General features: G+C 30.2%; 1 protein-coding gene across 1 annotated transcript; it reads right to left on the reverse strand.

Moving 5' to 3' along the window:
- Positions 1-9,389: 9,389 nt before the first annotated feature.
- On the reverse strand, positions 9,390-15,936 carry LOC110667797 (DNA replication licensing factor MCM5). The gene is made up of 18 exons (XM_058132089.1): positions 15,564-15,936; positions 15,325-15,468; positions 15,049-15,228; positions 14,861-14,959; positions 14,645-14,781; positions 14,430-14,535; positions 13,994-14,128; positions 13,841-13,918; positions 13,510-13,614; positions 13,283-13,374; positions 13,065-13,197; positions 12,872-12,967; positions 12,510-12,601; positions 12,330-12,420; positions 11,576-11,685; positions 10,453-10,570; positions 10,226-10,327; positions 9,390-9,838 (listed from the first exon to the last, which is right to left on the reverse strand). The coding sequence occupies exons 1-18, from the start codon at positions 15,840-15,842 to the stop codon at positions 9,755-9,757; spliced, it is 2,181 nt and encodes a 726-aa protein (XP_057988072.1). The 5' UTR covers positions 15,843-15,936; the 3' UTR covers positions 9,390-9,754.
- Positions 15,937-24,595: the final 8,659 nt, after the last annotated feature.

Here is a 24,595-nt window from a genome sequence, read left to right on the forward strand (position 1 = left end):
ATTATATTATATTATTTACATGTATAGTTAAGAATTTTGTAGGTAAAAATTTTTTTTTATTAAATATTATATATATATATATATATCAAATGCTTTTTTTTTCTAATTTATGAACAAGAATTAATTCTAAATATTTAAAAATAATAATTATAATGATAGCATTTTGAAAATACAATATTTACACAAAATTTTACAACACAATTATATATATATATATATATATATATATATATATATATATATATACACTTCACAAAGTATATTAAATTTATTAAATTAGTTTAATTAACTATTTTATTAAGTATATTTTATACATTTGAAATTTTAAGTATTAAAGAGGATTTCGTATGGAAAGAAGGTGCTTAAAATATAATGCAAGGTTTGCTATAATTTGATTGAATTACATATATGCATAATATTTTAATAAAAAATATTTTGCTTAATTGGTGTATTATGCCATTTTAATAATTATGTGATATATAGATCGGAGGTAAAATAGTTAAAAATACATAATAATTAGTTTTTTGTAGACTGTGATATTTATAAATAAATTAATTAATTATATTAATGAAAATATTACAAACTATATATTAAATTTATTAAATTAGTTCAATTAAATATTTTATTAAATATATTTTATATTTTTAAAAATCATAAAATAAAAAATTAATAATATACAATGAACTTTCAATATTTAACGATATAATTAATATGATTATATTATCAAAGTTATAATTATAAATAATTATTCATTTGTAAATTAAAATTAAATATTTCTAAAAAGGAAAAAAATATTTTTGAAATTCATAAGAGTTACTATTATATATTTATATACATAGATATAGTGTATTTTGATGTATTTCAATAAAGTGATAGTGTACCACCACCACCATTCTTCTCTTCACTCTTCTTCTCAAGTCCCTCTTTGATAGTCGGCTACCACCATCATCTACTTCTCTTCCATACTCAAAAAGTACTTTTAAGATCCTTTGCTTTGTTGTATTTATACCCACATATTTGGATTTTTCTTCTTTTTTTTTTTCTAAAAAAGCAAAGGAAACGTAAAGAATAAGTTTGAATAGTTTTTGGCCAATTGTTTGTCAAATTGATGGTGCCATGATAAATATCGGTTGTATTTTTCATTTTTTGATAGGCATAGGTACATGTATGATTGAATATCCTTCTCTCCAAACCCATCTTTAGAAACTAAAATGGTGATTTGCTGAGACTCAGCTTGTTCACATAATTGGCCCAAAAATTATGTTGGGCTATAATTTTTTGGAATAAAGTCCAATTTCCCTCCTATACTTATTGGGAAGGTTCAATTTAGCCCAATTTTAATTTTTGATTCAATTTAATCTAAAAATTTCAATTTATATCCAATTTAGCCCATATTTGAGGAAGGTGCAACTCACTCACCACTTTGGTGCATGAGTTGCATTTTTTTAATTTTTTAAATATTTTTAAAGTTATTTATTTTTTTAATGTGAATTACTTAGTTAATTATTTTTAATCTTAATTAATTAACTATAATTAGTTGTTTTTATATTTTAGTTTTTTAATATTAATTAATAATATGGAAACAAAAAAATAATATTTTTTATATTTTTAGTTTTATTTAATTATAATTTTTTAATTTAAATTAAAAGCATGAAATACAAAAATCATATTCTTTATTTAAATAATTATAATTAATTATATTAATAATTTTTAATTTTAATTTATTATATGAAAATATAAAGATATTTTTTTATATTTTCAGTTTAATTAATAATATTAAAAAATAAAAATAATATTTTTATTTTTTATTTAAATAATTATATAATATAAAAATAATATTTTAATATTAAAAAATAATTAAATATTAAAAAATAGCACATATTAATCAATTGGGCTAATTTGAACATAAACTAAAACTTGTGGGTTAAATTGGACCAAAAGTTAAAAATATGCTAAATTTAATCTCCCCAATAAGTACAGGGGCCAAATTGACCCTTATTCCATGATTTTTTTCTCAACCAAAATTGTGATATTGGCTAAGAGTTTTGTTGTTTAATTGGACATGCAATCTCTAGGTGTTGTGATGAAAATGATATTTTTTGGGTGTTTATACTACAATTTAATTTTAATATTTTTAGGCCCAGATAATTAATGGGTCTGAGATATTAAATTAAATTATCTATTTAATTTTGACATGACCCATAACTTGAGCTGGTAGAAGACCAATAGTTAGGATATATTAATTATTTGGAGCTGAAACTAATTAAATAATTACTTATACCAATAAATAATTATTTAATTAAAGCCTTTATAAATAAGGGATATTATTTGGTATCTCTAAAAAATCTACATGAGATAAGGAGCATTAGCTGGTGTTGTTCTAAAAAACAAGCTAAGGAAGATCATGGTGTCGATAATGGAGATAGTGGCTAGTGGTTTTCTAAATGCAAGCTAAGTGGATGAGGGTGGTTATTGGTTGCAACAAAGTGGAGATAGTGGTGCAAAATAGTAGGCAGATAAAATCACATGATTTTTATGGAAGAAGACTTAGTGCAGCAACTGAATCAAGATGCAGAAGTTGATGTAGAGAGTTAAAAAGTTGATGCAATTAATTATTTTGTGGTGCAGAATAATTAGCCATAAGCAACTTTGTCTATAAATAGATATGTTGGGGTTTATTTCAAAGGATAGCCAACACAACTCTCAACAATAGACAGTCACAATGACTTAATTTTAATTTTCTCTAGCTCAGCCAATTTCTTTACATTTTAGCAATTTTATACTTTTTTTAGTCTAGTATCAATTTCAATTCCAGCTTTTTATTTTCAATTCAAGCAATTAATTTATTTTTTTCTGCAAATATTTTAATTCATGTAAGCAAGTTCCACATCTTTCAATGTAATTTATAATTTTCATCCACATATTTTAATTGCTGTCAAGTTGTTTTTAATTTCCAATGCCAATCAGTTCTTTTAATTTTCAACGATCAATTTAATTTTCTTGTAAATGTTTCCCCCATTCAAGCAATCAACCTTTTAATTTTCCAAAGCACTCAATCTACATTTCTTGCACAAATTTACTTTCCAATCCAGCAATCAATTTAATTTTTCTGTAAAACGATCAATTTACATTTTCTTGCATATATTTAATTTTCTCAAGCAATCAATTCACTTTTTAGTATAGCAATATTTACATTTTTAGCAATGATCAACCTTTACTTTCAAGTGCAAATTTATTTTTCAATGCACAAGCCTTCCTTTAATTTTTCTCAAGCAATTTAGTTCTTTTTAATTTTTCTCAAAGCTGAACAAGTAGAGATCCTGACAAAACACATCCTAATGGAGTCACGGAACCCAAGAAAAATTTGGTACTCTGTTTCTCGCAAATCATCAGATTAGTGCACTTTTGTTTCACATTTGAGATCATACGTATCCCTAGCATGTCTGCAATCTAGTTTACATGTGAGGAAAGGCCATACATGTTTTTGACACGTATAAATTGAGTAAAATCAATTTCACGATAAACATTGGGTTATTGGTTGTATTGCAAATCTCTGGGTGTTGTGGGAAAACAAGTATTCTTTGGCCTATTTTTGTTTACTTGGTTGTTGATGGTTACATTGATGATTATTGTTTGTTGAAATCTTTGGTTTGAATGTTGAATAGAGGATAAATTTTTGAATAAAAATATGTGAATGAAGGAAATACAATTTAGTAAAAGAACCGATTGGTTAAAACCGAATAGAACTAATATTTATCAATTTGGTTTTATTCAATTATGTCTATATTATCTATTCAGTTCGGTTTAAATTTTTTATGAAATTCGGTTTTTGATTTTTTTTTGTTCGGAACCGAACCGACTGATTGCACACCCTTAGGCAACAGATAGGATACTTGTCAAAATCACTCCACCTGAATTCAAATTTGACTAATATTTTTAAAACCTAAACCTATTCCAAATCCAATTAAAATTTATTATCAACTACCCGAACTAGTTTCAAATTTGATTATTATTTCTTGAAAATTGCCCAAACTCATTTAATTTTATATTTTTTATTTAATAATCTACATAAAAAACTTTTTTTATCACTAATTTATATTTTAAATTTTAATAATTTCATAAAATATTTAAATTATATTTATTTAAAATAAAAATATAAAATTTATAAATATTATTAAATAAAAACATATATTTTATATTTAATTAAGTATTTATATAAACAGATTCAGGTAATGGATATCCAATATGTAAAACTTGAATACAACTTAAACCCGTCATAGGTACTATTTTTCAAATCTAAACCTGACCTGAACTCAATTATGTACTACCCAAACCGTCTTATTAGGATTCAGTTGGATCGTGTATTCGTAAAAACCCAATCCGTTGCCATCCTTATTAGAGAAGCCTAAGACACAAGTAACCTGTGTTATGTACTGTGCATGGGGGATGCAAAGTGAGATTTAAAGTAGAATATAACACGAGATGCTCATGTTATTGAAGGAAAAAGCATACCATGGGCGTGCTATTTGCTTTCTGATGTCCTAAATTCAAGAAAAAGAAAGCACACTGAGGACATGTTGTGGAGGTTAAAAATATGTGATGGTCGTGTTTTGTACAAAAAGGCGATGTCAACTTAAGTTGGATTGAGAAAACACGAGAAAATGTTTCTGAGGACTCTAAGTTTTACTTTAAGGAGGGAATCTTTTTTGCCAAATTCATTCAACCCAGCCATTTTTTAGATTCAAGTGGGAGAGCTCTTGAAGAACTAGAAGATCTAGGAGAGGAATCACCAGTCCTTGTAGCTTCTCAAAGTTTTTCCTCGTTAGTTTGATTTCAACTTCTAGTTTTCATTGTTAGGATGATTGTTGTGTATTTCAAATCAAATAAACTGAATATTGATTCTTTTACCATGTGCAACTAAATTCTAAACTAAGTTGCTTTATGTAGCTTGGAATATTGATTCAATTTAATTTAGTTTTCTTTATCAACGCAAAGGTCTATTATTTGTGTTTAATGCTTTTGAGCATTGATTGATACTTAAACATTTATTAATCTTTGATCCATCTACTGGGAAGTAAGATCATTGATTTTAAATAATAATTAGACCTCATAGGAATAATAATTGTATTAGGATGAAGATTTGGCTTGTGGGGATTTATTGAATAATCAAAGAACATAAGGAATTTATTAGGATTTGTTATTGCTATTAGAAACATAGGTAAATAATTAATATTTTTGGTTTATCGAGGGAAAGAGGATCAAATAAAAAAGAGGATCAAATAAATTAGAATTATTCTTCTTTGCATTTAATGATTAAAATTTGGATTATCAATCGGTAAAATTGAGTTGAATCAAGTTCAAGTGAAATTAGGATACCTTAGTGCTTTCATATTATTTTGTGGTTAGAGTTGTTAAATAATCAATTTTAATTTAATTTCATTATTTTTAGTTAATTTGATACCCTTACATAGGTTTTTGATAGTTAATATCAAATCCTTATGGGATCAACATTTTACTTATTCTATATTACTTGAAATGGTTTCATGCATCTGTGAATTTGGCCTATCAAATAGTTTGTTAAGAACTCACATTACTTAGGCAAGTGGGCAAAGTATTTTTTATATGACTTGTGCAATCTTCTCCATAAGGTGCTTTTTGGAATAGAGTTAGGCTAGTTCATTTTATCAACATGGCATCAGTGCCAACCCCAGTCTCAATGTTGGGTCACCAATAGATTTCTACCACTGTAAACTTAATGCTCTAAATGTTCAGCCTTAGCTCTAGTTCTACAAACTTCACTTTCAGATGCCTAGTCCTGGGTGAGAGAGAGGTGTGTATTAAGATCCCATATTGGCCGCGTAAGTAGGCAAAATGGTTCTTATATGGTTTGGGAAAAACTTCTCCATAACATATGCCTTTTGGAATAGAGTTAGGCCAATTCCATTTTATCAATATGGTATCAGAGCCAATCCCGATGTCAATATTGGGCCACCCACATAAGTCCAATCCTACAAACTTCTCAATGTCCAATACTAGGCGTGAAAGGGTGTGTTAAGATCTCACTTACGCATGTCATACATTAGCATTTGATAGTGCCATATGAATTGTTAGAAACATGTAAAGTGTATAAATAATCCAATAATGAAAGTTTTGTAATGAGTACACTAAAAAGTGTATAGTTAATCCATAACAAAAGTTTCATAAGGAAATTGGAGCAAGGTACTGTGGGACATAAGATCTTTTGGTAGAGTTTAGATTTGAAACTATTGTCACATTTTGTTTATAGTTTTGAGCCATTCGAGATGCTTCACCAGTTACTTCAGCTTAAGCTTCTGTGCTATTAATACAATCTTGCCTAGATATATGTTCTTGTCTCTCCAACTAGTAGTGGGAACAGAACTTAAAACAAAGCCTACTAAGTGAAGAGATCTATAACTCTTCTCTCTTTTTTAGATAATTGAATAGTTGAGAAAGTCAGACTCAACGAGTGAACAAAGCAAAGATAACTAGCAAGTACTCAAGCTGCCGCATAACCACCAAGGTTAAATTTAAAGAAATCACAATTGACACATAGCACTTCACTTCCACTCTATTTATGAACGACAATCATTCCTGCTGTGGCAATTTTTTTTGGAAGGTAGAATTCATTAACAGCTATTAGGATGGCAAAAGATCAAATACAACTTGGAAGGATTACAAGCAAATGAATCCCAGTGGAGAGTTTTAGTAGCTAATACATGAGCTACCTCATCGAGGTTTCTTTTAACAAAGCTGAAAGATACATCTTTTGCAAAGGAAGCTAAACATTTGATATCATGGAGAAGCCCCTCAATTAAAAGTGGAGTCGGGCCTCCCATTAGAGCTTTTAGAGTTGTTGCAAGTTGTTTAGAGAAAGAATTAGTTAGAAATAATGGTTCTCTACCACAAAAAAATTGCTAGAGTCCAAGTGCAATTAAAATTAGGATTGGAAATAAATTTAGAATTATGTTAGAAAAAAAATAAGAAAAAGGTTTGCAGTTATTTACATTTGGTAATTTCAGATTGGACATCATGGACAAATCCTATTTGGACTTGTATTAAGCTTAGATAGGAGCTATGTTTTAAATTATGAAGTTTAATAATTAGAAGTCCCAAAAGGCTAAGTTTTAGTAGATATATGAGCAATTGATTTGCCATCATATGGCAGAGAGCTCACGAAATGGAAAAGTGCATCGAATTCTATGAGTTTTGTTTGAGTAATTTGTGAGGATGAGAAAAATAATTAGTGTGTAATTATTTTTTTTTCTTTATAGTGGATTTGTTTGATAGAATAGGTTTATGTTGAACCATGTTTAATTTTATATTCTTTAATTTATGTGAGTATGATTTTCACAACAAGTGGTATTAAAGCCAAGGTTCATGATGTCAAAGATGGTAAACACAATTTTAGTAGAGTCATTCAATGGGAAAATAATTTTAGTTTATGCCAAAGCACTATGAAAGATGTCCTTGTACAATTAAGATTAACCAAAGTATTGAACAAGAAGTAACCGGTGACTATGAAAGATGATGATTGTGAGAAACTTCAGCAAAGGGCAGTAAGTACGATTAGATTAACATTAGCCCCTGATGTAAAGTGCAATATCTTAGGGAGACTTCGCTAGTTATTTTGTGAAAGAAATTGGAGAATTTGTACATGTTAAAATCACTCACATATCTTTTGTACTTGAAGAATGAGTTATACCAATACCAACTCAAAATGAAAGAAGATACTAATGTCAAAGATCATCTTAGTGTTTTTAATAAATTAGTTACCTAATTGGCTAGTGTTGGTGTGAAGGTAGATGATAAAGATAAAACCTCTCTCCCACAATCTTATAAAATTTTGTGGCAGCCCTAATAGTTGAGAATGAGACTTTTAAGGGTGTTATTGTGGATAATGAGAAGTTCAAGAAGATAAGTAGTAACAATGAAGGTAGAGCTTTTATTGCTGGTTCTAGTCGTGGTAGAAGCAATCTACGTGAAAACAATTAGAAAAGTAATAGTAGATCGAGTTCGAGGTCACGAGTAGACCTTGATGATAGGGAATGCTACTACTGTAATGAGAAGTGTCACATTCTATACAATTGTGTGAAGATGAAAGAAGATTTTGCAGTGTTTAAACAATTCAAGAAGAGTCACGGAAAAGAAAAAGAAAGAACTATTGCAATTACAATTGACGATAGTGATGAATATGATGTTATGAATGTTGATGATGATGCAAAAAAGGCAAAGGATCCATTACAAGATGAATGGATAATGGATTTCTCTTGCCCATTTCATATTTGCTCGAAGGAGTGGTTTGATGTGATTGAAGAAAATAAATGAGAGAAAGTGAAGCTAGCCAATGGGAACAAGATGAAGGTCAAAAGTGTTGGAAGAGTTAAAATCAAGCTGCATGGTAATCGTGTGAAATTGTCTGATAAAGTAAGGTATGTTCCTAAATTCAAAAGGAACTTAATTTCCTTGGATAACCTAAATTTTTTAAGTTATGGGTGTTCAATTCGTAATGGAGTCATAAGAGTTAGCCAAGGTGCTCTCATAACTATAAAAGATGAGAAGATTAATACAAAAAATCTCTGTAAGTTGGAAAGAAGTACATTAATTGTAAGAATGCAAGTTAAAGCAAGGAGCAACATCAAAAATCAAGAGTGTAAAGTATCAAAGAGAAAATTGATGTTCACAGAAATTGTAAAAATTAATTCCATTTGACTTCGAAATAGAGATTGCTAGAATCAAGCCCAATTAGAATTAGGATTGAAAATAAATTTAGAATTATATTTAAAAAAAAAATTAAATGGTTTGCAGTTGTTTACATTTAGTAATTCCGAATTGAATATGGTGGACAAGTCCAATTTGGATTGTATTAAGTTTAGATAGGAGTTATTTTTTAAATTAGTAAGTTTAATAATTAGCAATCCCAAAAAGACTAGGTTTTGATGGCCCATATCAAATAAGTAATTGGTAGGCCATTTATATAGTAGAGAGCTATGAAGTGAGACTAGATTCTATGTGTTTTGTTTAAGTGATTTGTAAGTGAGAAATAATTAGTGTAACTACTTTTTCCTTTATTGTGAATTTATTTAGTGGAGTAAGCTTACACTAACCACTATTTTATGTTCTTTAATTTGGATTGTATGGGTGTGATTTTCACACAATAAATATTATTGAACTGATAGCCTACAAATTGAATGAAACGGCATATAGCCTGTATGATTCCTTGCTAGGTATGAATCACGGCAAATAAAACAGAAATGACCAAGTCATTTACTACAAGGACATGTCATGCACAGAAGGGAAGCATTTGTAAATTAATTGGAATGGAAGTTGTAACAATCTGAATTGCTAAAGATTTTATCTTGCATTAAATATGGAGAACATATTTCATTGATCCAAAAAAGGATAAATTTTAGCTGAAGAGAAGTTTACTATCTAAAAGAGTAAGAACATGCATTTCCTACTTTAAAAATTCCAGAAACAACTGCTACAAAGAGCACAAGAACCTCTAATTTCAATACAATGAAGGAAACTTCCAAGTTTTGCAATTGGAAGCATAAGTAAATATTAATGGTAAGACAACTTACTCTTTCTGATGCCCATTTGGCTGCATATTTTCTAATCCTGTCCCCACAGGATCACAACAAAAAGCATGTTTTTGCCATAGGCTCAATCAACTGCTCATCACTGGACAGCTCCTGATACATTTCTTCAGGAAAAAGGATGATTTTGCAACAGATTACAATTTTCGTACAATGACACGCCGCTCATGCTTGTATTCAATCTCATCCCTTTGATGCATAATTATAAGAGCTCTTCTCACCTACAACATTCAATGATGATATCAGAAAACACACATGGGATCTCAAGGGGAGCGTAGGATGATGGTTGCTGGCTCTGATCTAGTCTGCCTAAAGTAAACTATGAGGAGCCTGGACTCTGAACACAGATCATTTATGCAGTTTAATATAAAGACATGATATACTGTTTCAATGCATGATTCAAATTGTTAACACGAAAAAAACAATCACCATTGTCACTTGTGGCAACATAAATGTACAAGACAAAGTTCTTAATCAACCGTCTTTTTCCTGGTATTATACTCCTAGAATTTGCTATCGTTTGTGGGTAAGGATATTTTTAAGCAAGTCACAATATCTGACATCTCAAGAAATATGTAAATGCTTTGGCATTTTAACTAAACACTTACAATTGATTCATTCATTCCCATTCTAGCAAGTTCATCAATCAGCTTTCTTTCTGATATGCGCATGCCAATTCCAATTCTTCTCTTTATCTGAGTTTCTGCTTGCTGTTTAGAGACAAATTATTAAAACGAAATTTTATATTATGCAAGATCAGGAAAACCAGAACAAATTGTTAAGAGTCCATAAAAGAAATAAAAGAAGAGTGAAAGCCACATTATCTCTAACAAACCTTTATCTCAGGAGTAAGAGTCACTTGTTGATTTATGCCAGACTGTGCTGCTTCAATAGTTGAAACCTTAAAAAGATTTACTGCTTCAACCACATCTGCCTCAGTAGCAACATGGGACCTAGAATCAAAGTTCATGACAGTGATAAATCAGTCATATGGAGTCAATGAATACGAGAAAGGAAAATTGTACTCCCATAGATTAACCCATGCATACAAGCGCATGTACATGCATGCATGTGTATCTATGTACATTTTATAAATGCATGCAAAGAAACAAATTTAAGACACAAGTTGTTTTCCAGGGAGGTTTCATGGCACATGAGATCAGCTGCTCATCTGCTGGCCCCTTTACACTTTTCTTTCTTTCTTTAATTTGTTTGGCAGGACTTGAAACTATGATCTGTTCAACCTTTTAATATCAGCAAAAGCCAAGGGCAAATATGGTTTCAACGCCCACATGATTCGGGTCTAACTATAAGCTGCACATCTGGAGTTTGTGACTTTTACATTATAGTTTTTAAGTGCACATAACAACCTATCAGAAAAATAAATAAATAAATAAATAAACGAGGGAAAAAACTTTAGACTAACCCCATGCCACTGAAGTTTCAAATTATTCATCATTTGGAGAAATACTTTGGTGTGTGGATAGAATTGATAGGCTTCACTTGCTCTAAATAGCATTTACAGGTCCAAGTCCATCATTTACGTCATATTGCATGATAGGAACTCGGTAATCAATCAATATAATGCTACCATTTTCATGACATACATTCATACAGAATTGGTATAAAAAGATTTACTGCTAAGCAAATCATCAAGCAATTCAATTTGCATATAACGCCTCGTGGTCCTCCAGGAATTCAAAATCAGACCTTATTTCTGAATGATATCACTAATATCATTCATTTGAGAGAAGTTTCCAAAGAGACAGTCTTACACAAGAAATTGCAAAAGAAATCACAAGTACACTGCACAAATGGCCATTTTGATATGGTCAAGTCAAATTATTTTTGTTCTGCACATGGATCAACAATTAATTTATTCATATTCTAATTCTCATGTATCTTAAAAGACATGCTAAGCAATCATTCAATATATCATGTTCAGCCAAAGTACTTACAGTTTCATTTTAGCAATAGCCTCACTCAACCTTATGATAGCTTCAAGCTGCCTTACAGTAATGGGTACTGCAGCAGCTTCTCCAGTTTCATTTGCCTGCTTCCTCATGTCCTAAGCAAATCACCATATTGACAGTTAACATTAATTGATAGATTATCCACAAGCAGTATAAGCAAACACATGGTGATTTTAATAATATGCTCTACAAAAGATTTCCAAAAGAATAAATAAAAATTGGCAATGAGTCAAGTTGAATAGATAGATTTAAAACCTTGGAGGGCAAAATGGGACTGCAATAACTATATTAAGTTTTTGAATATTGAAGAATCTTAAATCAAATGCAAAGATCAAGCAATTCAAAATAAAAGGCAGTACAGATGACAAGAAAACTAATCATTACTTATGATTGTTATTGCTGTAAATGCAAGGCGTGAAACACAATGTCACTGCAAAGAATATAACTAGGTAGAAATCAGAAAAAGGTTACTCTAAATTCCCCATTTCTTAGCATAAAGAGTTTAATAGAGGACCCATATTTAGAAAAATTGAAATTCCAATTTAATGAAGACTTTCCACCAACTGTCCCCAATTTTCATTCGTAGAGCTCACTAAATTAAATACAGACTTCAATGGATCACAGTAGGTTTCATGATTTCAACATCAACAGATCAATTATGAATCCAATTTGTCAAGTTCATTTGGGATAGAATAGAACTAATAAACAGTCTGTTACATTATCAAAGTGGTACGAATACCTGTCTGAATCTGACATACTCATTTTGCAGTCTATTGGATGCAGATTCTGTGAGACGGGGATGACATTCAGTTCGACAATATTGTATATATCTGCAGCAGCCACAACTCGCATTTATTATCTCATAAATATTAAGGATTGATGAGACTAGGAAGACTGAATTGATTCACAACGTACGCACCTCTTTAGCCAATTCTCTTCCTTAGAAACTCTACTATCAGCTGAAGTTGTATCAGCAGATGCATGAACCTTTATTATATGGCTAGCTATGATCTGCAACAGAAAAATTTTATTCAAGCAACTGAATGAGGCTATAGGCATTAGCAATGAACTAATGCATGAAATATTTACATTGCTCTGATTTGCAAGGAATTTAGGCTTTTTGATAATGTAAAAGGATTGTTTTTTTTTTTTTTTTGTCAACAGATAAAACACAAATGGACTGCTGTTAAAACCATGGCAATTTTAAAGGATTGTTGCTTAGTTTGAACAAAATAAAGTAGTGTCAGTAACTCTTTAGATAAGCGAGATAATTCAAATTACCTTATCACGGCTGTAATCTCTTTTATCCTTCACAATAAAGATTAAGTCAAATCGAGAAAGAATTGTTGTCTGTAAATCAATATTTTCCTGAGCAGTCTGAAAGGTGAACAATTATCGTTAGTTGCTTACTAAAATTCACAATTATGCATTAAAGAAATCTATAAAGATGAAACAAAAAAATTGAGCTGCTCACCTTAAGATCATCATAACGTCCTGATGGCGGGTTGGCAGCTGCAAGCACAGATGTCCTAGAGTTGAGAACGGTTGTTATTCCTGCTTTTGCAATGGATATTGTTTGCTGTTCCATAGCTTCATGAATAGCAACCCTGACCCACATAATTGCAGACTCTTATCAATCCATGAATATGAAACATGGAAAGGTGATGCCTTATCTAATTCTAGTTTAATTACCTATCTTCTGGCCTCATTTTGTCAAACTCATCTATACAGACAACACCTCCATCTGCCAAAACCATAGCCCCGCCTTCAAGATAGAATTCACGCTGAATGACAGAGATTTACGATTTTAACACATTTCATAATAAGGGGAGTAACAAATATTATTACCAAAATTTTTTACAGCAAAAGCAATAGATGAAACACACTTGTTTACATGCTAAAGAATATCATGACATTACCGAACTGCTATCTCGTATAACAGAAGCCGTAAGACCAGCAGCTGATGAACCTTTTCCAGAGGTGTAAACAGCTATTGGAGCTGTCTTCTCAACAAACTTGAGAAACTTTACAAGCAAGATAATTTTAAAATCAGCATCTACTCCAGCGTAAGGATAATGAAGAAAGTACCATGGACTATCTTTAAATTAAGTTTTACCAAGCTTAGAAAAAATGCAAAACATGTGGATTGTAGAAAATCCCTTCAAACAGAATGATGCGTGCATGAGAAGACAAAGCAAACATTAAGCTAGAGCTCTGAACCCATAAAATAACTATAAATATGAAACTAACCTGTGATTTAGCAGTGGATGGATCGCCCAAAAGCAAGACATTGACATCGCCCCTTAGCTTCACTCCATCAGGTAAATTCTGTGCTTATGAAGAAAATTGGTTACAACATTAATAAAGTCCATAATTATTAAAGGTTCAACTATCAAGATATACCTTCCTTGATCCCCCAAACAAAAGACAAGCCACTGCCTTCTTCACATTTTCTTCTCCAAATATAGATGGAGCAATCTTGGAGCATATGGCTTCATATGCGTCTGCTCGTGAAGCAAATCTTTTGAATTCTTCTATCTGTGTGCAATGCCTTTCTATTAGTAAATTAATCAAGAAAAACAAATGCAAAATAATTACCAGGCAATTCAACTTCTTGTTTCATCCTTTAATGAGAGAAGAACCAAAGATACAAACTAATATAGATTATAACCTCCCGCTGAATTGCAAAATTTCTATAGTTCTATTCATGAAGGAAGCCCGTAGCAATGCCAATAGTGCAATAATGATAAAAAAAAAAAAATCTGGTCAACTGCAGCAAATAAGGCTTTGTGATGTGTCAAATGGATTTAAATGTTTTCATCATGTTACATAAATTTACCTCTTCTTGTGTGAAAGCTGTATGCCCCTGCGAATTTGACTCATTTACTTCTTCTATTCCCACAACTCTTATATAAGGCTGTCTAACTGCAACTGCTCCTCTATGGCTGCAGACACAAACACCTAAAGATAAATCCTACTAATCATCGAAGAATAGAATCAATAGACAAGAATATAGAGATTTAAAACATTCAAGCAAAGTTAGATGACTCCTACGAGGTTGATGAATTGGCTCCTTGAAAGATGCTATAAATCCCTATGATGGTCAATCTTGTGCCAGGTACAATCCTTTGAACAAGATGGCGATCCACTGATAGAAGCATGTTTCTGGGGAGCTCTCCAGTAGGGACATCCTTCAGAATCCACAAAACACCAAACAATTACACAAAACTTCCAACTCAACAACACCATTCAATTGAGTAGTATTATTACCTCAGGATTCTCCTGGAGTTTCAGGGTTTGCTGATCAACATACTTGCTTTTGTCAGGAACCACCATCCACGGATCAATGGGGCATGGTTCTTCACCAAGCTACACAAGTTTCAATTAGAAAATCAAATTCACTGTAAAAAATGAAAAAGGAATTTCGCTGAATTTAGACAAAGGGATTTAAATTATACCTGAGGAACATGGTCACATGAACGAGGTACTATTGCCCCTCCAAGGCCTGGACGGCAAGGTACTTCCTTAGTACTTTGGCAATTTTTACATACTAGACTCACATAAGTTGCCTTTGCCTTGACTCTTGAAGCAGCTATGGTGATCCCAGCTATCTTAACCAGCTTTGAGATATATTGTGCCTGCACATAAACTGAATTATAGACACATCCCACTAGACCCAGTAGACCAACACCGACATATAGTGAAGCAAAATCCCAAATTGGGGACATACTAACCCCAAGGAATCGCATGGAAACAGGATCCTCCTTGGAACTCAATAAGATCTGCACTTCCCGAATATCTGGCTCCTTCATTTCCCCACTCTCTGCCTGCTCCTTCAACCTCAAACTCTGCAGAACCTCCACTGCTGCCGTCTCAAACTACACGTACAAAACCAATAGTAAGATCACACCAATTGGCACATATAAATACATATTAAACATTTGTATCAATAGATTGTAACGACTATGCATACCAAGGGGAGGTAGTCGGCGGGGGAGGAGCGGAGGAGGGAGGGGAGCTCGGCGTCGAAGGCGAGGAGATCTTCAAGGTGGACAAGGAGAGACTTAGAGTTGTGGACGAGACTTTCACGATAGGGGAATACATTTTTCTTGCTCTCGAAGTTTCGGATGAATTCCTTGAATTTCTGGAGGATGGTGTGGCGGCTGGGTGCGGTGGCCGCCGCATCGGAACCTGATTCAGGGAACTGCGCCTGGTCGCTGTAGTATACGGCTCCTTCATCCCAACCAGACATACTTTCTCAATCTTTCTTTCTCTCTCTCTCTCTCTCTCTCTCTCTCTCTCTATCTGAAGGGAATGGGGGAGGTCTTTCTCTCTCTCTCTCTCTCTCTCTCTCTCTGAAGGGAATGGGAGAGGAGGGGAAGGATTTTGTGGCTTCACAGTGATCTTGGCGGGAAAATTTGGCGGGAACAGCGCATGTCCTTGGCACGTGCGTGTCTGACCATGCGTATTGCATTATTAGGGTTTTTTTTTAACGATTCGTTTGGACTTTATTATGAATAAATTCTGATATTATTCGAATAATAATTAAATTTAGACTAAATTTGGGTATGTAAATTTTATTTAGATTTAAGATTCAAGTATTAGAAATAATAATTGAATTCATATTAGAAAAGATGATTTTTACAGATATTTTAAATTTATCATCACTAAATTTAATAAAAATAATAAGAATTATTATTATTAAATATATAAATTTAATATTATATAAAATATTTATATTAATTTTTTTATTTTTCATATATAATTTTTTATTTTTTTAGACTTTATTTATCTAGCGAAAAATAACTTATATATAAAAATATTTTCATTTAAAAAAATATTTTTTATTATTAATTATGATATTAAATTAATGATATGCGTTATGTCATATATATATATATATAAGTATTTTCATATTTTAATAATATTTTTAAAATTTAAAAATAAAAAATATTTTTTCTTTATGAAAGAAAAAATTATTTTCTTTAAATATAATTTTTTTATTAACAAAATATCTTTTATTAATTTATTTTTTTAATATTTTAAATGCTAAAAATTATGAAAAAAAAATCTATAAGACAAACGGATCCTTAATTTTTTTAATATATTGCAGGAGTGCATGACCAAGACTTTCCTATTAAATCTTTTTACTTAAACGATAAAATAAAATATTTTAATATTTTTTAATTATATTTAAATTTTTATTCTTACGAAGCTTCAATATAGTGTCTATTTGACATTGTATTTGGAGAACTAAAATTATTTTTCTAAATAAAAATATTATTTTAGCTATTATTAAAAAAGTAGTTTGAATAAAATTATTTTATTATTTTAATTATGACTAAAACTTATTAAATTTAAATTTAAATTATTTTTTAATACTTCCTTACTAATATATTTAAGAAAAATGATTTTCTTTATAACAGTTCTTATAGTAATACCAAACAATGATTTACCAAAATCTATTTACTTGATGTATTTGATATTATTAATTGTTAAACTATTTTAAAATAAAAATTGAAGAGTTTTTAGTTTTGTTCATTGTTTTAATTCTCTTGCTTTTTGTTTCTTATGATTTTAGTGAATTTTTTATTTTAAAAAAAAAAAGAAACTAAAGAAGAAAAGGAGTGAAAAAAAAAAGTTTAATTCTTAAATTTTAAGATTGAAATGAACAAAAAAAAATATTTCATTTTAACTAACAAATAAGATTAATGGTTCAGAAATTTCTAAAAAGCATTAAAATTCGATTAAATAAAACCTTTAAGATTTTTTTTTTTAATTTAGATGTTGTTATCCACAATAAAAGTATTATTATTAAACAAAAATGAATATTTTAAAAATTTTAAGAAATTAAATATAAATAAATACATCATCTGTCCAATTTTACAGTTAGTTTTTTAAAAGTGATACTATTCATAATTTTATTTTGCTTTGAGGAGATTATTAATTTTTTTTTATTTCAATTTTATTCTTATCTATCCGAATACAACAACTATTTATAGAAATTTCTAAAACCATGAATATTAAATATAGACTAATCCAGTGAATTAGTGACCTAGATATAAAATCAAGTCGGTTTTTCTATTAAAAAGGATAAGGAGTTGATTCGGAAAAATCAGATGACCTGTTGACCCAATAAAACCGTCAATTTAAAATTTCCAAACTTGAAAATTTTTAAAAATATTAATTATATTGATATTTAAATATTAAAAATTTTAAATTTATATTTAATCAATGAATAAGATATCATTTAGCTATTATTATTTTATTTATAGTAATACAAGAAATTTATTTAAATGATATGTTTATTTTTTATTTTTAATATATAATTAATATTTCATAAATATTAAAAAGATAATTATTCAAGTATAATAATATTTTTATTTTATATATTAACTATAAATATTGAGAAAAAAATTTAGAATTTAAATCTTTTTAATATTTTGATAAAAATTTTAATAATATTATTAAAATATATGTAACTATAATATAAAAAATGTTGAAATATTGATTCTAAATTAAATTATTTAATTATATTAATAAATATAATATTTAATTAATATATATTTAGTTAATTTTTTAATGGCTCATTTATTGAATCGTTGACGCACTAGTTGAATTAGTGACTGATTATCCCAGTCCCTCAACCAGGTCAATTTCCAAATGGGGTTCAATAACTATGCCTAAAACCCATATTAACACCTCACCCTCCCTCTTGATTATAAGAGATAAATGATCATTTAGTCAAATTATAGAATATTTTGTTATAATTTAGGTATTTTAATTATAAGATTGGCAAGGAAATAGGTCAGAGATACGAATCGCTCTTCCATCCCTGTTCTATAGGAGTTTGAATTCGAAGCGGGGACTTTCCCGCGTAGGGATTGCTCATGAGAAATTTTTTTTTTTAACCTTTTCATTTTAATTTATTATTATATAATAAAAATTTATTTATTAAAAAGTAAATTATAATTAAAAAATATAAATTTAATAATTATTAAATTAAATATTTACATATAAATTTATGTATTTATTATATATATTTTAATTAATTTCATATAAATTTCATTATAAATATTTAATTTAATGATTATTAATCTCATTCTTATATAATTTCAAGATTATGTTAAATGCATCATTTGCATTTACATGGTGGTGACTTAGCTTCTTATGAATAAATGTGTTAAACTAGCAACAATCATCAACCTTAGTATATAGGTAAAAAAAAGAATCCTCTATGCTTTTGCTGTCCTGGCAAGAATTATTACATTCGTGCTAGGTTAATTGCGTCTATCAAGAGACTTTAGAAAACAGGGCTCTATAGGTCAAGTGCTTTTGGATTTTATGAACAAGCATGACAGTGATTTCCTTGAGTTATTTGTCATTATAGCATGGACCATTTGGCAAGCTCAGAATGACGTTGTTTTTAACAGTGGGATCTTTGATGTTCTTCAAATCATTTCTAAAAGCTCCAGGTATTGGAATGAATTTCATCAAGGGTTCCAGCAATGATCTTCAACTTAACAGCAAAGATTCAAGTGTTCAAGGGTGGTCATTTCCAGGCCAAGGCAACTTTAAGCTTAATGTGGATGCAAGTATTTCTGGGGCGGGTCGTATTGGGTATGGCATGGTGGTCAGGGATCATCATGGACATGTTCTTATGTTTGCATCTTCAATATTTATGGGTTCTAATGATCCAGCTCAGGCAGAAATTTCTACAATCCGGTATGCTCTTTCCCTTGCAATAGATGCGGGATTTAAGAGTTTGGAGGTGGAGAGTGATGCTAAGACCACTATTGATGCTTTGAGAGGTGGAGCGCCAGTTTCCCCATATCATGCCAACATTTTTGCAGATGTTTTGTATATAAGTTCTGTTTTAGATTTTGTTGTTTTCAAACTACTAATGAGCTTGCTCATCATCTTACTTGTGAGGCTTTCCTCCGTGATAGGAGAGAGATTATCTGGATGGAAGATCTTCCTATCCAACTTAGAGCTATAGCCTCTAATGATGTTCTTAGAGCTTTCGTTCATATCTAATGAAGTTCTGTTATGCTGTTCTACTATATATATATATATATATATATATATATATTCAATTTAGGTGGTTGTTTTATTTTAATTATTTAATTTTAATTTATTAAAATAAAATTTATTAATTTTAATTTTTTATAAAAATTGATCCTTAAATAAAATCTCTCAATTTAACTAGGATTTTATAATCACAATGTCAATAAATTAAATTAATTTTTAAATATTAATGGCAACTATATAATCAAATAATAATGGCAAATTCATAAATAATTTGGATTTAAGTTCAGGGTCTAGGGTTTGTGCCATTAATGTTTAAAGATCAATTTAAAAACTAAAATTGTAAATATAATTATAGTTAAATTGAGAATTGAATTGAATTATTTAATTATAGTTAAATTATAATAAGTAGAGAAGTATAAATTAATAAATAATTTTATTAATAAATTTAATAAATAATAATTTTATTAAAAATAAAATAATTTTATTAATAAATAAGTATAAATTTACCCAAAAAAATAAAAAAGTGCAAGAAAGAAAAGAAAAAGATAAAATAGTAATTTTCTTTTTAAAAATAATGATAAAATAGTAATTTTTTTACTTGATAATTTATTATTGCATATCAAATAATTTTTTAAAAAATAAAATTAAAATCCTGAGATTTTTTTTTTGAACCGAAAATCCTGAGATTTTACTTTAATAAGTTTAAAAATAAATAACTGAAATGAATCAAATCACTTAAGTTTACGGAAGTTTAAGGCAATTAACTCCATCAGTGCTCTCACTTCAAAGCACGCGCCTGTTATGCAGTAAGAAGCAAAGTGCCATTGGTAGGTCAAAAACACTTTAGAATTATATTTTATTAGAATTTAATTTTATTAATTTTTATGTTTGTGAAATATTTATTTTTTTAATTTATAAACTTAATTTAAAACAAATCATTTATAAAATAAAATTTTATATAAATATATTTGATTTCTATTTTTTTAAGTGAAGTTTTTTAAAATTAAAATATATTGAATTCTTTAATTTTAAATATGAGAATTGTCAAAAATAAATCAATGAGTTAATTTCCTTCTAATTTCTCAACTTAAGCAATTGTATCAAAATTGTTTCTCAATTTCAATTTATCATAAAAAATTTTTACTTTAATTTGAGTGTAATTACTTGCTATTATAATTTTTAAGGTAATTTATGGATATTAATTTAGTCATAAATTAATTTAAAAATTTATAATAATAAGTAACAAGTATTTTAATAATATTTAAATTAAAATTTAAAAATTTTTATAATATAAATTAAAATTGAGGAATATTAAATTAAATGAAGAAATTATAAATGAAATTAATCTAAAATTAATTAAATTAAATTATTATAAAATTCTATTTTTTAGTGAAAAAAAAAAATAGAAATGATTGATTGTGTGAGAGAAAGAAATAACGCTTGATTATATGAGAATTATGAGAGACAGAAACTTGATAGCCCGCAGGAGGCAGGACTGAATCAATTTGCTAATGACATGTGGAAGTGTTTGTGCAAGTGATTCCACAATAATGGTTGCGCCGCTGCGTATGGCCCCCTCACCACCGCGGCTTTCACCACTCCACAAACACCACCACCGGTCTTTCTCATCTCCTTGCTCTCAAGTCCTTCACTTCATAAAATAACTTAATTATCATATGCTGTTGTTAAATTTTATGATTGTTTTATTTAAAATTATTACATTTTAAGTTTTTTATAAAAGTTTAATTTAATTTTATAAAAATTATTATAATTAAAATTTTAAATTAATTTATTAATTAATTATTTTATAAATAAAATTACTTAATTAATGATACTAATAAAAAAATTTAATGGTGAGAGAATATAAATATGTTTTATTTATTTTATTTTCTAAAAAAATTAATAAATTAATTTAAAATTTTTTAATTACATTAATTTTTATAAAATTAAATTAAAATTATTTAATAATTATTTAGTAATTATAGTTTTACGGGGCCACTCATTAAAACCTGTTTACTTACTGTTAATCAATCATGTACATGGAATCATTGCTATCACCCCTCTCTTTTCTAGCCTTCCACGTCACCCCCGTGCCTCCTATATCTGCCATCGTCTTTCCTTTCCGTACCGCAATCACCGCCTTTTCAACAACCCATTCTCCCACTTGCAACTCCGTTATTACCTCCTCAATGTGATGCATTCATTATCAGTGCCCTGAACAAAGACGCATAAGTTATAGACACTCAATTTTTGCTTAATCTTTCTTCCAATATCGATAGAATTAGGTTAATAGTTCCACCAACGACGATCCCATTCAGGTTGGTGCAATCGCTAGGACACGGTCGAAGAGCTTGAGTTCTAGCTGTATGTAAATTTGTCTGAATGAAGTTAGACGAATGTTTTTTTGAGTTATTATATGAGAAGTTATTAATTATTCTAATATAACATGAATTTTTTTTTTGGGGCAATATAAATCTTGTTCATGTTTGAAGATTTGGGGTTGCCATTGTTAATTATCATTGCTAAATTGTGAACTTAAATACAACGGCAAATGATTATTTGCTTTTGATTAAACAATTTAGAACCTGCAATTGTGAGTCTTATCATGTGCAGGAAATAATTATTGCTATGAATTTGACACAGAAAGAAGCTGTAGAGAATGATTATACATAATCTTCAATGAAAATGACAATAATTAGATTTTTAATGTTTATTAATGATGATTAAAGTTGACACTGTTATTCTCTGATGTGCCTTAATAACCTTTTTATGTCTTTACTCTGTATAGAAAGCACAATAGTATGTATTGTCTTTGTAAAGTTTTTTTGGGACATATTGGAGCTAATCATAGTTTAATTTACTTTTGATGTAGCAAAACATACCAAAGATTGGATGATAGAAAGTTGAGTAATTGTAGCGGCGAATTTTAGCTGAGATGCTTTAAGAATATGACCACTAGAAGGCTTCATTGGGAAGAAAATGGTGTGCTGTTCTTCCCTTTTCTTGTTTAAACAATAACGGGGAAACTGTTTGTAATTATGAAAAACTGATGGGAGATTATTAGGTATTATCAGTTTATATGTATTTTCTTTTATAATCATGTAAAATTTATTATTTATATTACTTTATATTACAAAGAGAGCCAACAATTTTGTGAGGGAGGGCATACTATTTTCATGTGCTATAATAGTATACTATAATTCTCCCACGCGAGATGATTATCTTCGTTCTAATTTATTTTTTATTTTTAATTTCTTATTATATTATTATTATTATTGTTGCTATTACTTTTTTTCACCCTATTTATTAGAGAACTTCCCTTGGCATTAATAGCTAAGAAAATAGTTTGAGAAAAAAGTTCAGGTTGAAACATGAAGATAATTAATTATTCAATAAATCTGTCATCAACACTTTAAGTCTCATCTTGCAGAACATTTTTTTTAATACTTGAAGTAAGAAAGCTCTGTAAAGGATTTTTAATAGTGAGTTAACAAAGTTTATAAGATGTTTCGACACTATATTTTGGTCGAGCCTCGAAGTCAATGAACTTTGGGATCGATCTCCACCCGACATGCTTCGGTTGCAGATGACTCGATCACGAAATAAACCGATCCCCGCGTCCAGTCAAATGGTGTCCGATCTCCCAACAAAGGAGATCACACTAATATCAAGTCTCCATACCGTCCAATCTCATTCCCGATCTCTCATCAAAGAGAATCAAACCAACACCAAGTCCTCATGTCATTCGATTCATTACCGATCTCTCATTAGAGAGATCGAACCAATGTCAAGTCTCCATGTCATTTAACCTCAGTCCCGATCTCTCAAACCAATATCAAACCTCCATGCCATTCGGTCTCATTTCCGATCTTCCTTTACCAATTTAGTGGAAAATCATTTAGCTAATGCTAGAATCGGGTCTCGCACTTGTGTGTTCCAGATATTTCATAAAGTAAAGTTAAAAGGTTCATGTCCAGTCTATTTCTCAAAATAAAGCTAAGGGTTTGTGTCCGGTCTATTCACGATCCTGATCCTAAAATCCAAATCAAGTCTTTCAATGTTCTAAAGATTTACCGGGTGTTTGGTCGGGGCTCGGCCCGATCTCAAGCTTATTAGTAATGTTTTTCCGATCTCTCGAACTGTGGTTAATGGTTGCTTTTAAAGTTTACCGTCCAGTGCGTGCAAAATAATTAAGTACTCATACAATTTGGATATTTTCCGATCTCAATAAGAAATTGAGCAAAAAGACTTCATTTCATTCCAAGGTAAACATTTACAAGTCATTCAGCTGGAGGATCACCTCCAGTCTGTTCTACATTTTGTTCATTCTCTCGCTCTCTCTCAGTTTCCTCCTCGCTCTCCTCTTCGTCTCGAGGGGCCAGGTTCACCATCCAGGAGAAGTCTTCCTCTGGATAACGCCTCCTAAGCTCGGCCAAAAGGTCGCTGTGGGCATTCACGTAAGCACCGGCCTCCCTCGTCACTGCCTCTTCTTCTTTCGCTCTAAGTTCTTCAGTGAGGCTAGCGACGTCAGTAGTTTGGAACGCCCGAGCTTCTCCGAGTTCATGAGCCTGCTCGGCCAATTTATCCTTATAGGATTTCATCCGACTCTCGACTTCAGCTATATAGTCCTGGGCGGATGAAAGTTGAGCTCGGGCGGAAGCTGCATCCTGGACTGCCTTCAGGATCTCCTGCCTCAGAAGATGAGCCTTTTCCCTGATTATGTGTTGGTTCACCAAACTTTCTACGCTCAAACTCATCGTCTGGGCTAGGAGATCGTCAATGCTACTCGGGGTCAACCTATTCCGATCCTCCTGAAGGCATATGGTAGCGCCCAGAACTTTGGCCAAGCCTGGATTCTCCCGTACAGATCGGTTCTTCTCCAGGGAGTGAATGAGGACCTGGGAGCCTCGGGAAAGGGTTCTCGTAGTAGGTTGGGAAGAACCCCCTTTCGCACTTGAAGCAACTGGTGGAGGT

The sequence above is a fragment of the Hevea brasiliensis genome, chromosome 13 (genome assembly GCF_030052815.1).
Source record: "Hevea brasiliensis isolate MT/VB/25A 57/8 chromosome 13, ASM3005281v1, whole genome shotgun sequence".
NCBI lineage: Eukaryota > Viridiplantae > Streptophyta > Magnoliopsida > Malpighiales > Euphorbiaceae > Hevea > Hevea brasiliensis.